The sequence below is a fragment of the Engystomops pustulosus genome, chromosome 1 (genome assembly GCF_040894005.1).
Source record: "Engystomops pustulosus chromosome 1, aEngPut4.maternal, whole genome shotgun sequence".
Classification (NCBI taxonomy): Eukaryota; Metazoa; Chordata; class Amphibia; order Anura; family Leptodactylidae; genus Engystomops; species Engystomops pustulosus.
In genome coordinates this window covers 218,050,090-218,066,745 of record NC_092411.1, presented here as the reverse complement: position 1 = coordinate 218,066,745, position 16,656 = coordinate 218,050,090, and the positions used below count along the sequence as shown (strand labels likewise).

At 39.6% G+C, this 16,656-nt stretch overlaps 1 protein-coding gene across 3 annotated transcripts in view; it reads left to right on the top strand.

Annotated features, from left to right (window-relative positions):
- SCLT1 (sodium channel and clathrin linker 1) overlaps positions 1–16,656 on the top strand; it is a 105,187-nt gene that overhangs the window by 10,360 nt on the left and 78,171 nt on the right. For all 3 annotated transcript variants that reach the window (XR_011849201.1, XM_072119401.1, XM_072119402.1), the window contains exons 3-8: positions 894–952; positions 2,710–2,765; positions 3,032–3,104; positions 3,260–3,315; positions 15,296–15,431; positions 16,066–16,188. Coding sequence is in view for 2 of the 3 variants with exons in the window: in XM_072119401.1 (XP_071975502.1) it covers positions 894–952; positions 2,710–2,765; positions 3,032–3,104; positions 3,260–3,315; positions 15,296–15,431; positions 16,066–16,188 (503 nt within the window). In the remaining variant the exon portion in view is untranslated. The remainder of the gene's footprint in view (positions 1–893; positions 953–2,709; positions 2,766–3,031; positions 3,105–3,259; positions 3,316–15,295; positions 15,432–16,065; positions 16,189–16,656) is intronic.

The window sequence follows — 16,656 nt, the reverse complement described above, 5'->3', positions numbered from 1 at the left end:
ATCAGCTGCCGAAAAAAGCCGACCACTGGGGCGCTGAGTTTTATATTTCCCCCAACTTATATATATATATTCTTATATATGGACTGATTTGGCTTGTTCTTTGCAATGCTGTGTAGTTTATGTGCAATATATAAATAAAGAAATTATTATTTAAATAAATTTCCCATAAATGTAGTCATTTGGTCCCTTAGAAATGAAATAGCTGTCCTTAGATACGACCACCCCTGCATCCTGGCAGCAGTGGCCAGAGATGCGTTATTGAGGCGCCCAACCACATTGATTTGGTGTTCATTGCTACAAGACAACTGTGGGACATACAGTAACTACCGGCCATCAGTTATATGCAAAAACTATTTGTTCCTTTGCACAATCACTCCAGAGACGGTGGTCATGTCCAAATGTAGCTCTCTTTAGTTTTTAAGGGAGTATATTACTACATTTTTATGGGAAATTATTTTAATGAAGGTAAATAATTTTTTATTAACATCCAGAAGAAATGTATATGTGTATATGGCAGAGGAATTAAATTAAAGGGAACCTACCACCACATATCTACCTATAAAGGTAGATTGGGTAGTAGGTGGATCTATAGGATGTGAGGATAGCCCTTTTAGGGGGTAATCCTCACATCCTCGCAATCTTTTGCTAACTTTCATTCAGTAAATATGTAAATTTTGTAAAGCGGCTACTGGGGCGTGGAGTAGCTGGAGCTGAGGCTACATGGCGTGGTTACTCCACGCCCCAGTAGCCTCTTTGTTCCACCTACCAAAATTTTTTTGGCGCTCAGCCCCTCATACCTGCGCGCCCTCATCCGAGAGTCCTGCTGTCTGCGCAGGCCTGCGGCTACACGGTCACTGCTCAGTTTTGATAAAATATTTATCTTTTATTTCTAGAGCAAAAATCAAGAGAACCGTTAAAGCCGTATGAAGAAAAGATGTTTTCTGATGAAGAGGTACTACAATTATAACATTGGTATCAATGTTAATGGGTTATGGATTGGGTCAATATCTCTTTACTCCCTTTGAGTTTTTTTCATCTTTGTCATCCTTTTTTTTAATATGTGTCATATGTTGTCACCAATGCATAGACTTCAATCCCATTCCTCCTCATTGAGAAAAATACAATTCCGCTATAGTAGTTTTGAATTGCTAACGTTATTAATATTAAATGTTAGAGGGGCGAGGACTGGTTGAGCATGTGAGTGAACGTGAGTGAGAGCTCCCGCCATCCATCCTGGCAATCCCATCATCCTGCCAGTACTATCGCACAGTGTTTGCTGTAAGTCTTGAGGATGTCTCCCCGGGATTTCTGCTGCCTACTGTCTCCTTCCTTCCAGGCTCTCTGCTGCCATTTTGGCCCTGCTCCTCACATTTACAGTCCAGAAGCATTTACTTCAGACCTCTGTGTCTGGCATGATGACTAACAAACAGAGAGGCCCTAAGGGATCACAAGGGTCTCACAAGTGGCCTGAAGGAATGAATTTCAGAGGAAAGTTCCTCTCGGGCTAGAAGCATGTGCTCATAACTCATCACAACCAGCTTTGTTCTTAGATGTGGGACTCCAGCTAGACAATTTTGAGGCAACCCCCTCTCAGCCTGATGCTCCATATAGTGGGCACTGGCCTATGGATGTTATTCCTTTTGCTAGGTCATCTGATTCCCCTGATGACCTTACGGTCAACTCCTCTGGTGTTCCCTGCAGTGCCGGGTCAGCCATACTAACAAAAATGTTGCTATTATTCGTCATGATCTGCAAAGGATATCTAAGTGCACTATAAAGATCAGGATCTCAGACTTGGAAGTCCGTGTGACGCCATAATCTTGAGCTTGCAGCGTTAAGGGCCAAAGCGGATGACCTAGAACACAGGCCTTCACCTAACAATACCAAGTAGTATACGTGCTCCACTGGAAGAATATTTCAATTTCAATGTCTTATTGGTTACCTTACTCACTGTTTGGAAGGAAATGAAAATGTTTCTGCGGGAAGAAAGATATCTGACATTTATATCAATTGTGGAATATAATTCCCTTGTTTGTACTACATTTAAGAACAATTGGGAGAAACCCTCCAGGTATAAAGATATGGCTGCCAGTCACTTATGGGACCGCCCCCTCAGGACTCCAGAACTCAAAATTACCAGAGATCTAAATGAATAAATGACAGGTTTTACTGAATCTTCTCACACAAGCGCTACTGTAACATGCTGCCTGCAGAACAAATTGGGTTTCATTATGACAGGTTCCCTTTACACATCATCTCCCACCAGAATGAAGGATTGTATACCCGCACACTGACACGATGGTGTGTGCACCTTCTAGCAGGACCTGCTCTTAAGCCTTAGTTTTCACAAAAAAAAAGCTTTTAAAATTATGTAAATGAGCTGGAGTGGCTTCGGACTGCATGGGTGTTAATTGAGCCTGGTTCACACTGGTTTATTTGCATGATTTTAAAACCTTTTTTTCTTGAAAGCAAGGGCAGCTTAAAGGTCCTGCGAGAGGGGGGGCACACACCAGCATGTAAATGTGGTTGGTTTACTATTCTTCATCCTGGTGGTAGATTTCCTTTTAAATTAATTTGGTAACTATTTCATTATTCTGTATTTACTTTATTTTTCTTTCCTTGCCTGAAATGTAATTTTTGCAACATATACATTTTATAATGTAGCATCAAGTAATTTATTTTATTTTCAATCCTTTTATGTATTTTTAGACTCGAGGTAATTTGAGGAATTTTGAGGCTGCCGCATTCCATCTAGCAGAGAAAAGGTAAGGTTTGGTTTTTATAGGATGCTAGAATTGATCGCTACTAGATTGTTAGAAGTCAGGAAATTCTATTGTACACAACACGGTACTGCAGCCTTGAGTTGAAGATAAACATTTGGAAAACCTGGTGTATACTAGAATTTTTTTATATGAAGGATGGATTTATAAAAATCTAAAAATTGACAAAATGAACCAGCACTGTTATCATGGCTTACACTGAAATTTGTAACTTCTACCTGTATGTCAAGCAAATTGTTTTCTTCCTCTAGAAATGCAGATTTTCTAACTGGAGAATTTGACAAATACAGCGAGGAAATGAGTAACCAACTTCATTTGTATCAGGTATCTGTCTATCTATCCATATCTCCATTTATTTAACCCATCTGTATTTCTGCCTACATGTAAAAGAACACCAATGTGAAGCTTTTATTGGTTTTTATTCAATTCATATTTTAAATATAATATATTTATATTGTTTTATTTTTTTTTTAATAAAGGCTGAAATGGCTGAAATGAGGTTAAAGCTAGAAAACATAGTGAAAGAAAATGAGACGTAAGTTACCCATCTCTGTTTATTAATCGGTCCTGCTCTCACTGCTGCATATGGTTTCTACCATCTTCATTGATTGCTTTACTAATATTTACTATATCTGCAACATAACATTTTATGTTTTAGAATTGTATTAAAAATTAGCTTGGCCAGGTTTTTTTCTTCTTTTTTTAACATTGGGGGAAACCTAGAGGAAAATTCTCTTAATTTTAATTGAGATAAATGTGTGCTGCACTTTATCTACATGCTCAGGAGTGAAGCACCTCTGCTACAGATCACAGGAAAAAGGCACTGGGAATGAAGGCCCACATTTATCTCATGCACTACTAGAGGGACCAGGAAAACAGGAGGAAAATTAAACTGTATGGACAATACAGTGACATAACATGTGTCAACAGCCATAATTTCTCTAATTCTGTTATGGAAGACTATGTAATGCAGTAACATAACCACTTTAGTGATAAAGCAGTATTGTGCTATTCGATCCTTACTATTTACTACGTACAGAATTACTATTTTGTAATGGAATATGTGAGATCTGGTTCAATAGTGGAACACTGAACAGTGTCCTAATCAATGCAATTCAATAAAGTATGAAGTGTAAAGTATGCCCAATATAAGTAATAAACCCGTAGTAACCTAGCCCCAGTTTCCAGCTGCTGTCGTTTTAGCCCCCCCCCTTTTCATAGGGAGGGGGTATCACTAGGAGACGTATCCCACTGTATAAGCATACAGTGGCATAGATCTGTGTCCTATGTTGTAAGGACACATTGGGAATCCGCACAATGTTTCCTTATAACGTATTACAAAAACAAGGTGTAAACCTAGCCTTTTCTTCCATCTCCTGTTATAATTTTTGTTTCCAAAAATCTACAGCTGTTGTCAAGTTGGGTAACTTTGCCTAGTATTTTAGTTATCAATAAGAAGCTATATTATCAGTGTAGCCAATCAGAGCATCAGTCGGTGGTTTTTATCTCCTCACTCTGTCATGGTTATTACTAAAAATCTGCATCTTATTTATACAAAAGAAAAAAAGGGCTCCTCGCACTTAAGGGGAGGGGAAGAACATGTCATAGATTCTCTCTTTCTTGGGCTTCATGCAAACGAGCGTATGCTATGGCCTGGGCGGGCATACAGCTGGGTGCAGGTGAATAGAGGGGTGAGCAATCCTCACCCCTCCCCTCTTCATTGAAATCTAGGTTGCCACCACTATAGTACAGCAAAATATATGACATGGACTATATTTTGCAGTGCAGCCGCCCGGCTCATTTACGGTGCTGTGAAACAGGATTTGCACACCTCACCATGACCAGATGCGAAAGACTTCTATGGGGGACGTGATCCTGCACCATAGACTCCTCCTCTCTCTTCAGCTCCTCTCTCCCATTCCCTGTTTTCAAGTTACTTTATCTGCTTTGCTGGGAAGCTGTTAAAATTTAATAAAGGCATAAAACAGAATATTAATAAATATTTATAGTTATTATAAACTTTGTGTAACTTCGCTGCTCGTTTTTTATCCTTATTGTATGCTGTGAAGCGGCTCTTTCCAAATGATGACAACTATCTGGCGTGTCACTGTATAAGCACTGTATGTGAAGGCCATGCAAATATTTTCTATTTTAAATTCTTATTAGAGCTGCTGTGCTTCAGAGAACAGAAGGTTTCAAGGGAAGTGAGGACAGGAGTTGTAGGTCAAAGATAGGAAGGAGCGCAAAACAAAAGTGGAAAAGGAAGGAAGGAAGGAAGGAAGGGCGAGAGGAAGGTGCAGATAGTGAGATATCCTCGGGTTAATAAAGTATATGAAGGTCAGAGGTATGGTTAACTTAATGGGTTGTGATTACCATAACACTATTTGTGCTTAATGCATTTTTCTGGTCACTGCCAGTTGAGACCCTGCTGTCTCAGATGGAAATGATTATCAAATGCTACTGTTTGTGTGTGTTTCAAACATACGGAAGGAAAAGATGGATTTCCCATTTCTAGGGCACAATTCCAAATTGAATAAAAAGAGTGCATATTTGCAGAATGGTTAAATTTTTTTCAGGGTTTCCTTTTAGTTGATAAAAAATGAATGAACCAGTGGAATAAAAAGTAAATAAAAATAGTTAAAGGGTTAGATAAAGTGTCTGCAGGAATATACTCCAATTTCAAGTGCACCGGTCTTGTATGATGGCGCCCTTCCACTCCGGCCTTTGTTTGTAAATAGAGGGTTAGCGGTTACATAGTGTTGACAGTAGTGCACCCACTACAGAAGTAGTTTTACGCTGTAGTGGGTGCATGCTATCAATATGTCATCATGGCTGTTCCTCTGTATACAAACGTCACATTGACAGCATGCACCCACTGCAACTTCGTCTTTTACTGCAACCACTGCAGAAGCAGAGTCTCCCAACTTTGTGATTTCTTTTTTTCTTAAATTTGATTAAAATTGCATGTCCAATCAAATAGAATGTTTTAGTCCAAGGCCCACTTCATGTTTGAAACGTTCTTCTATGTGTTTAATCACACTGTTTTAATCAAATTCAATAAAACATGAAGTTTTTAAATCACTGCATCACTCTTTGTTTTGTATGGAATTACCTCCTGCAAACCAAGCGTGTCCCTCCCCCAGTATTTGCTGTCCAGGTGGATCACAATACACAGGCAGGGTAAGCAGTGTTGGGTTACCTAATTTTTTTTGCTTCTAGTGAATAGGTGGCTGTGAAGTCACCGCTGAGCCTCTGTATACAAACAGAGGCTGGCATTGATGTGTGGTGCCACATTGGACTGGAGCATCAGAGAGGGATTTGTATATACTTTAATTTTTATACCCCTGGGGACCTGCATAAAAAATCCCAATCCCCGACATCCCCTGTAAATGGTATATTTACACGTTTTTAAATCATTCAAAGAATGTGTTTTAACCTTGCAGCTTAAGAATTTTATGTGTATGTTATATTTTAACCTTTTATTTCATAACCTGGTCATCTATCAATTGGAGTACATGTTTGCCCAGATAACATAGAAGAAACCTGATATCAGCAGTTGCCTTCAGATATTCTTATGGTTCAGACATGGTAGTAAAGAAGTCAGCGTGTCTGTAATTGTGCTGTTATTGGTAGGTGACAGGCTGCGATTACACCTTCTAGTACATCTTGCATAAATGCAGCTTTCACATTGCAGCTCTTCAGTTAGTTCATTACTGATAAAACAAAAGATTGGATGTAAGTAGTTCCCATATGAATGTGGTAAAATTGTTTTTTTTTTTTATATTCCCATCCAGTAGTTTTCTAAAAAAAAAAAAATTATAATAATTTCTTTTCGGTATAAAATGCAACCTACTAAAAGAAATAGCTGTAAAGATGTTTTCTAGTGGTCAAGATGGTTGACCAGTAGAAGTGCTTCTATGTCTTGCATATTTTCACTCCAATTCCATGCATCTTTTTTGACACTGTAGATAATTAATTAATTAGATAATTATCTCTTTCACTTGGGGACCTTCATACTCTAAGTTCTAATTGATGAAAGGACCTCTCGGGTATGGCATTGCTAACTTATTACCACCTGTTGGGCCAGTTAAAATATATAGGGGAATGACTGACTCCTTCAGCCCCTAGTTGCCCTGAATTTCATCTGGCCTCCTATCTGGACTTAAAGGGGTATTCTCGTCTGGGCATTCATATTCAGTTTCATTAATCTTCCATTTATAAACATTTCTTCAATTGAATGTTATTAAATAAAATGTTCCTGTGTGAAGATAATTTCTCATAAATGTAGTCATTCTGTCCCTTAGAAACGAGATGGCTTCCTCGGCTACGACCACGTCACACTCTGGCAGCAGTGGCCAGACATGCGCTATTGAGTGCTGTCTGACCACTAGGATTCAGCAATCATTACCACAGGATGGCTGTGGGTCATGTAGTAAATCCCGGCCATTTCATATACAAAAACCTTTTGTTTCTTTGTGCAATCCCTCCAGCAGACGTGGTCGTATCCGAGGAAGCCATCTCGTTTCTAAGGGACTATAGGACTACATTTATGAGAAATTATCTTCACACAGGAACATATTTTTTAATAACATCTAATTGAAGAAATGTTTATATATGACAGATTTATCAAACTGAATGTGAATGCCCAAACGAGAATACCCCTTTAAGGTCCCTGTGGCCGGTACTGGAATTCACACATAGTATGGCATGCAGCGAAGTTGGTTGCTCCCGCTGGCGGGGATATGACTGAGACTCCTTTGTGAATGAAATAAAAGGAATGAAAATAAAATTGGATAGAAGAAATGAAATGACCTTACTAAGAAATAGTTAGAACTACTTTGTCTGGGGAAAGTTCAGGCAGCCTTCCAGTGATGATGGGCTTCACACATTTAAATCCAGTGGGGTTTTGGTCCCAACTCCTGACTGTGATGTGACAGAATGGGGAGGTCGACATTCCCCCATCCTTTCAGAAAGGTACCCTCAGTGGATGATTTCGATTAAAACCCCATAACTTTTGATCACCCCATACCAAACTTTGGGTGGCTAGGCTTAAGATCAGGGGTGTTCACAATTTACCCAGTTTCCACCCTAGATTATTAAAATTTAAAATGGCTGGGTATGACTAAAGGCGATTGTTATTAAAGAACTGGAGACAATTGCTTATGGCCATTTATATTTTTTTCCACACTGATGTACATGTTTAATTGTACTGTGATATTGCATAGGTCTCTGTTCATTGTACAGTGCTAAATGAGTGTCATTGTACTGTTCTATTTTATGCAATAAAACAAGTTAAAAAAGAGGTTTTCTAGGGTCGTAGTTATGACCCATTCTTATGATATGAAGTCCAGGCCAGTATCATTTACTTGACTTAGACTTGTCTACAATAATCAGGCCCAGACACTACACAATGGTAAGTGCCATAACATTTTTAGATCTACAAGCTGATCAAAAGGGGGTCATGACTTGAACCCCTACTTGATATTAATGAGCTAACGCCTTTAAAGTAATCCAAAAGAGAAATGGCTTTCATCTTTAGGTTCCTTTCACAAGAACATATTCTTTTTTCAGTCATGTATTTCAGTGCCATATTTGGTTGTATGTACATGACATTTTTTTATTTGTATGTGCATGTCACTGCTTCGTTCTGTATACAATATGGTGGGTTTGTTACTAGCTTGCCACATGCAACATATATTTTAAATGTTCCCATAGACTTCTATGAGGTGTACAGAATGAAAATACTGGAGAAAATAGGACATGCTCGACATATTATTTTCAATTTTTTTTACGTCTTGGGAAATTCGGCTATTTGTCCAATGTAGTGAATGTAGCCATGTGCTACCCGTAAGAAAATGGCACGGTATGGGTAGCGCACAGCAGTTTTAATATATTTGTGTAAAATGGGCCTTAGCTGTAGAGTAACTGCATTATGCAAATTCTTGTTCTGTCCCGTAAACAATTGCTATCGGGTGCCTCGCTGCCAGACCTCTGTTTCGTTTACAGAGGCTGGCGCGCATTTTGCCGACCAAGGTTGGGCATCTCGCTCAATGGGCATATTCTGTATGAGTGTATGTGGTGTATTTGTTATAAGGTAATACATTATTATTTGATGAGAAGTATTATATAGTTTTCTATACAATATTTATTTGTACTTATTACTGTGTTGAAATGTTTGTGACCATTTACCACAACTCTATTTATTCCTCTCTTCCTCATTTATTTGGTTGCCGTGGAAAACTGATTATTGGGGGTTTCCATTACCTTATCAATATTGGGGCATACTCTGTTAGAGATTTTTATCTAGGGTCAAACCCCCCCCCTCCCCCCTATTACATGGTGTCTTTCAAATTAAATCTTTCATGGCTCCCGGTACCAGGGAGGAGAGAACGAACTTAAAGGGAACCTACCACCACGAATCTACCTATAAAGGTAGATCGGGTGGTAGGTGGATGTATGGGACGTGAGGATAGCCCTTTTTAGAGCTAATCCTCACGTCCCCGCTAGCCTAGCATAAACTTTATTGACCGAATATATTAATTTAATTAAGCGGCTACCGGGGCGTGGAGTAGCCGGACACGAGGCTACACGGCGCGGCTACTCCACGCCCCAGTAGCTGCTTTCCCCCGCCTACCCTGTGAGCTGCCAGGAGCTGCGCGCCCTCGTCCGAGAAGCCGGAGTTCTGCGCATGCGCAGTAACTCCGGCCGAGATGCGCGATCTCGGGAACGAGGCCTGGCAGCTGCGCGCCGAAGATCGCAGGGTAGGCGGGGGAAAGCAGCTACTGGGGCGTGGAGTAGCCGCGCCGTGTAGCCTCGTGTCCGGCTACTCCACGCCCCGGTAGCCACTTAATTAAATTAACATATTCGGTCAATAAAGTTTATGCTAGGCTAGCGGGGACGTGAGGATTAGCTCTAAAAAGGGCTATCCTCACGTCCCATACATCCACCTACCACCCGATCTACCTTTATAGGTAGATTCGTGGTGGTAGGTGCCCTTTAAGAGGCAGACACGGTCTTCAGCGGCACTCATATCACACTCTTAATTTCAAAAATCCCTGTCCTGTATATAAAAACAGAGAAAGCTTCAGAGGGCGTGAAGGAAAGAAGATAAGGTGCTTAGAAGCTATAGGCTTAGTTTAAATGCACTACAACCGCCCTCTTATATTTTCTACGAAAAGTTTAATAAATTGTGCCCTGTGTTCTCTGTACCCTTCTCCACAGATAAATGGTATTGTTTATATTATCTGAGCCACAGAATGTACAGAGAATGCCACCAGATGCTTCTTGATAACCAAAGCAAATAAAAAGAAAACATACAGGTCAAAGGACAGTAAAATGCCAAGGAGAATGTGAGAGGCAAACAACAGTTTAAATAAGAAAAATAGCTGAATTAAGACATTTAACCCTATAGCTTCTAAGTGGGCAACATACCCCCCCCCCCCCAGGCCAGACCTAAAATGGTGTCTGTTTGGTTCTCTTGATCAAGATGGCCGCAGTAGAGGAATATATCACTAACAACTCTTTGGCTTGCAACAGCCAAAGCTGGAACGGATCAGCAAGACACCAAGTTTTAGGTTAGGAATCCATAGAAAATAACGTAGGCTGACAAAGTTTGGATACCTGTGTTTGGTTACATTTGGCATTCATTTTTAAGTCTTATGTTCCCTTAAGACATTTCAGAAGGATCTAAACTCATTGTTGTTTTCTGGGTCACTCGGTGTAAATGATATCTGGTCTCTTGGAAACTGGGGTAGGACTATTGTGTTGTGAAGGCATTACTTAGAGATTTGCATTTGACCTCAGGAACCTCAAGTTACAATTCTGGCTGCCTAAAGCGAAACGTCTAAATTATGAGAGCTACAGTAGTTCTTCATAGCAATGATTATTCTGTACATAGATCAGCTGCTGATTTTGGCAGAACTCATGTTTTTTTTTTTTCTATTTCTCAGTACATCTGCAAAATCTGCATAGATAGATGACCTCAGTATCTCCTTGATCATCTTAGTTGGTGCAGGATGCTAGTTTTATAGTCGTATGAATGTCTCTTCATGTTCAGTTGATCATGCATGCTTAACCAAGCAGCCAGAGAACATCACTGAAGCTCTGCACTTCAACAAAGCCCTCCAGAGATAGACCTGTTAAAGTTCTGGTAGGTAGAACATTTTCAGTATTAACAACCTAGTTACGTGACATGGCATGTTGCTGTGGCAACCCGTAAAGAAGAAAACTTCTCAAAATGTGCTATTTGTAAAAGAAAGCTGCAGAAAGAGAGAGATGGAGAGGACACAGAGTACATATTTGTGTACAGGAAGCTGTTTACTAGCTTTCTACATGTGCTTATATCCAGGTACTATGGTTAGAATTGTGCAAATGAATAACTCGTTGTATTTGTCAGAATTATTGAATAAAGTTCTGCAAATCATTTATATTAATCTTAATAAAGTTTGCTGAAACTTTTCTTGCCACCAGCCAGATTAAAAAAAGAAAAAAAGAAAAAAAAAAGTGATCTGATCTGCATGGAAATCTATGGTGAATCCATGCTCCCCAGGTGGAGGAGATCAGCAGCAGGGAATTGGCTTACGGGGGCACATGCATCTTTAAAAAAATATATATATCTTCCTTTTAAATCGAGCATAATGCACCAAGGGCATTTGATCGTAGATCCAGGCAACGTGACTGTGGTATTCCTGTTACACTGCAGAAAATGTGCCCATGGTCAATGTTGAAGGGAGGTTGTATTGGGTGCAAAAAAAAGTTGCAAAAGCGCTCATGCACTACAAAAAGTTGTTAATAAAGAAAAGACCAAGCCAAAACAAAGGTACATTGCCCCATAGTCCGCTGTGGTTTTCCATCCTAATTTGTGCATAAAATACTTCAGTAGACTATTGATAAGGGCTATGAGATGGTGAAAATCACAGCATAATTCTCATTATCATGCATCACTTTAAATGTGGTTGCCACCTTTTTTCCGAATTTATTGCAGTTCACAGCAAACTTATTTTTTCAAACTGACTTTTAAAACTCCATTTTTAGAAAGTGTTATAGTTGCCTACAAATCCAGTTGAGATGAACGGGCCAGTCACAGAAGTGTCTGCTTCCAGGCAGCTGCAGGTGCATATCCTCTCTAAAGTTGTGTGAATATATGTAAAAGTAGGCTCCTGAAATGAGCTTTTCTAAGCGTTCTGTTACGTTCTATCTTAGAGAGTATACAATTTGCATAAATTATAGCTTGCCTGGTTTATGCTATATATATTCTGTAACCATAAATTATCACACAGGGGTTAAAGGATGATACACTATGTAAGACTGCGATTAGTTGGGAAGGTTTATCAGAACTTACTTCGTGCCTGTGTCAGAGTGAGATGTGTAATGATGCTACAGGTATGAATATTAATATTTCTGGATGCCTCATTATGGAAGACCAGCATTAAAGCTGAATAGACTTTAATGCGAGACAACTCAGTAACACCCTGTACATTTTATGAAGTGTTTATTATTTGCGTGTATATTATTAAATTAATTAGGGTGAAACACTCCTTAGGTATATTTCTATTTGCATGTAAAAGTCCAGCTAATTTCCCATGATAGCTGTTAATAACCTCTGCATTGGTTTAAAATCCCTTACTTTATTACTTATGCCACATGTTTCAGTGCCCAGAGGCTTGCTGTATTGTTGTCAGGTCATATTCTAGTTATTGTGATTTTCAGATGGTGCGCCAGGTCACACTTGTGTTAAGAAACACCTACTGGGATGCTGAGGTAGAATTTTTTTTTTTTTTTAGAAATAAAACATCTGACATGGTGATAATTTATGAGGTGGGGTGTTGTTGTAGGAAATACACCTGAGACAGCCTGAATGCCAGCTATTCCTCATATGTATATGCTTTTATATTGTGTGTGCCTTGTGTTCAATCTCTGGAAAGGTCAATATTTTGATGGCAATTCATTACTCCTAATTTACGATTGGCAATAATTACTGCTTCCATGCAAGAATGCTAATGGAGGAAGCCGCTTAATAATGGTGTTCTCTTTACCTTGTTCGTTCTAGCTTTGATAATGGCCAATCTTCTACACTGGTTAGGAAACGGCATTCATGATCAGTACCTTTACTTTCCATAATAAAGTGTTGACGGTTTATGTTTTCTTAGTCTGAATAGGATTGCATCAAAATGGGTGTAATTGGAGACAGAAGATTGAATTTGTGCCCACCAAAATGTTGCAAAAATGTTTTTGCTTTATGAATGTTTCTTCATTTTTAAACCTTCCAGCTTAGTAACTTTAATGCCTTTTAATTATCCCCTTTGTTACTATATCACGTAATACGTCAAGTATTTATGAAGCATAAAAAATAGCTGCTTCTGCACGTTTTTGCAATTTAAAGAAATTAAACAGTTTAGGTGGTATCCTATGCTGTCTTCACTGGCAGACAAATTTCTGACAAACCACCAGTTAAATACAAGTCCGTTATGAGCAGGAAGATGATAAAGGGGTTGTATGGGATCAGAAAGCCGTTTATATATGGCTGGGGGGTTGTATTAAAACAATAATCATACTTGCCTCTATTTGGACTCCCATTCGCACTGAATATTATTTCCAGACTCTGTTTGTATACAGAGGATGGTAGTGAGATTTGTGCGGCGCTAAAGCAGGAGATTCGGGCCGCCCTGTCGAAACTGTTCCGACCTCTGTATACCCTACAAATAGCGTCTGATAGTAACACCCATTGCCGTGAGAAAACGTGAGCCCAGAGAGATGTAAGTATGAGATGTTTATTGTTTTAATATACCACTCAGCCATATGTCAATATTTTTCCCTTCACCTCCACAATGGCACAGACCAGAGGGATTCTCCGACCCCAGCTACAGAAAATAACACAGAATCTCTAAAAGGAGGTCCCTCATCTCCTACCTCCTACCTTGTTTCCTGTCCCTGGACACAAATTGAAGTTTCTCCTGTCAAGGATATCACTCAGCCATCCTGTCAGGAGCCCTGCCAGAGCATTGTTGGAGGGCTGATGCAGGGAGCAGGGCACATGGGGCTTCTGCTCCCTTCCGACTCCTGATTGTAAGTCCCCTGCGGCAAAGCGGCTGGTCTGGGCAGATCAGAGGTTTGATATCTCCAATGGAGTTTGCCGCGGGCTGATTAGGCTTTTAGAAGGTACCATGATGGCTAAAATCTTGACCAGTTTTTGGCACATATACAAACTGTACCACTACAGTGTGACTGTGTATGGCAGTAATATGGCCTGTTTTTCTGATATATTGTAATTTTTATGTCCTTTTCTGGGTAATAAAATGATGAATAAGAAACTGTATCTAAGTATAAAAAGAACACTGGCGCAACTACGAGATAGAGAGTGAAAAATGTAGTGTGATTTGGTGACCTGCACGCAAATACGAAGACCACTTAAAAAGGGAAACCTCAAAATGCATATACAACATGAGATGGGGGGAACACTCCTGCGCTAACTACACAAACAATGAAGGGATTCTCAAAACTGGAACAATATAGCTTACTCTAAACAGGTATACCTCGTACACATAGATATACCTGTTTTGAGTACGCCGTATTGTTCAATTTTGAGAATCCCTACATTGTTTATGTAGTTAGCGCAGGTGTTTCCCCATCTTAAGAGACAGTCTGTTTGTAGGCCTCCAGCAATGTTTCAACACAGACATTTGATGACAGTGGCCAAAATGGCATCTTAGAGGCCATCACCAGACTGGAGTTATGTGATAAGACTGCAGCCTCTTCACAGGCTACCACGCACAGTTGTATAGTGGTTGTGCTTGGTATTGCAGATCCACAAAAAGTTCATGTTACAAATGGGCGCGACATCACAGGATTGTGGTCCCTTGACGGCTTCATACAGCTTATTGCTGGGATGCTGCTGGTCACTCCTTGAGGATCCTTTATTCAATTCACTTTAATAAAGTTGTGTTATTGTACATAATAGGTTTGTGTGGAGCCTTCTTAACAAGTGGATCATGGTTCTTTCTTCTCCCTAATAATCGAGCCTTCATCTCCTTGTTCACGGTTACAGACACTTGAGCTTTATAGCAGATAAGAACCACTGGTTTGGCCTTAGTTTTTTTCAGCAGCTCATTTGTTTTTATTTCCTCACATTTCTATGTATACAGCTTCCACATAATATTGACTCTGTTTCATAGTTCTCGAAAAATGTACAGAGATATGCTCTCTATCCATTTGGCAGAGTGCTTTATAATTGGCACTATAGCTGCTACCATCCTTCCTGCCAACTTTGGAGAATGACTGCATTACCATGAGGCTTCCACTAATGAAGCCATCATACACATTGTACATAACATGGGATGCAGCTGATAATGGGAATAATGTCATTGTGTAATTCCCCTTCACATCTTGTAACTCTGCAAAGTTAATTAGAGGTTCGGTAGCGCAGACAGCTACAAAACGCTACATGTAGAGTGACAGAAAGCGAGAGTGAGGTGGCTCCATGTACAGAACTCCAAAGAGATTGCCTTTATGTCTCCTAGGCTTCATGAACAATTAAAAGAGTCCCTGGAGAAGCAGCTGGAATCGCTCCCTACCAGTGCTGCTCTGGCCAGCGAAGCTTCTACAGAACAGGAATTAATTAAAAACCTACAGGAACAATTGCAACTTGCAAATCAAGTAAGCCAGAAAGTCTCTCCTATGGAAGGGATACTCTGTCCTGATGCTATCTCACCTATGTGTATTTCCTTTTCACATAAAGCCGAGGCAAGATAAACTTAAAGAAATAACAACGAAGAAATAAGCCTTTTATGACTTTGGTAAGAGCTATTTTAGCTCTGCTGGCACAGCTTTCTTAAACTACACAGATGTACACTAACTCACGAAACATCTGTGACCTATTAAATTAGCTCTTCATATATGGTGTTAGAATTTCTATTCTATCTGGAGTACACAAGGTACAGCAATATACTGCGCGGTCCTTCAGCCTCTGCTGGTGCGTTCACTGCTGATAGGTGAAGCAACAGTGCCCCCTGCTTGATGAGGAGGTACTTTTACTTAACCTTTATTGTAATGAAAGGTTTTATGTTTAGTTCCTGAAATGGCTGCAAATTTTTGTGCATAAATACCAGATAAAACACTGTGAAATGGCACCGCAAGTATTATTACCTCCATAAAAATATAGGCTAGTCATCTATTCACAACCATCATACTGTCTTGTTTTAAAATGGGAGTTTTTTATGCTTTGTGCAGCGCTGCGTAATCTGTGTGCGCTATATAAATAAAGAATTATTATTATTATTTTTTGTCAAAGGAAAGGGACAGTGCATTACAGCTCTGGCAGACGGTTGCACAGGAGATGGATCGCTTACAAGTTATGTACCAGAAACATATGACCGATGCACACATACATGTGGCAGAGCGACAGAAGCAAAAGGTATTTGCCTGCATATATGTTCAACCATAAGAGAAGATCTGACTACAACTGATCATTAATGGGGTTGTCCGCTTTCGGCAATTAATTTAATATTGTTTGTGTAAGGAAAAGTTATAAAATTTTACAGTATACTTTCTGTATCAAATCCTTACGGTTTTCTACATCTCTGCTTGCTGTCCTATAGAAAGCTCCTGTTTACTTCCAGTGGTGTAAATGTTTATTTTTATGGTCATGTGATGGACACGCAGGGGGAGAAGCCATTAGTATCACATTACTCTCTGCTTGTCCATCACATGACCATGGAAGTAAACGTTTGCACCACTGGAAGTAAAGATAGAAGCTTTCTATAGCAGGACAGCAAGCAGAGATCTAAAAAAAACCTTAAGGTATTGATACAGAAAGTATATTGTAAAATTTTACAACTTTTCTTTAGACAACACACAAACAATACCTCTTGCTGAAAGTTGA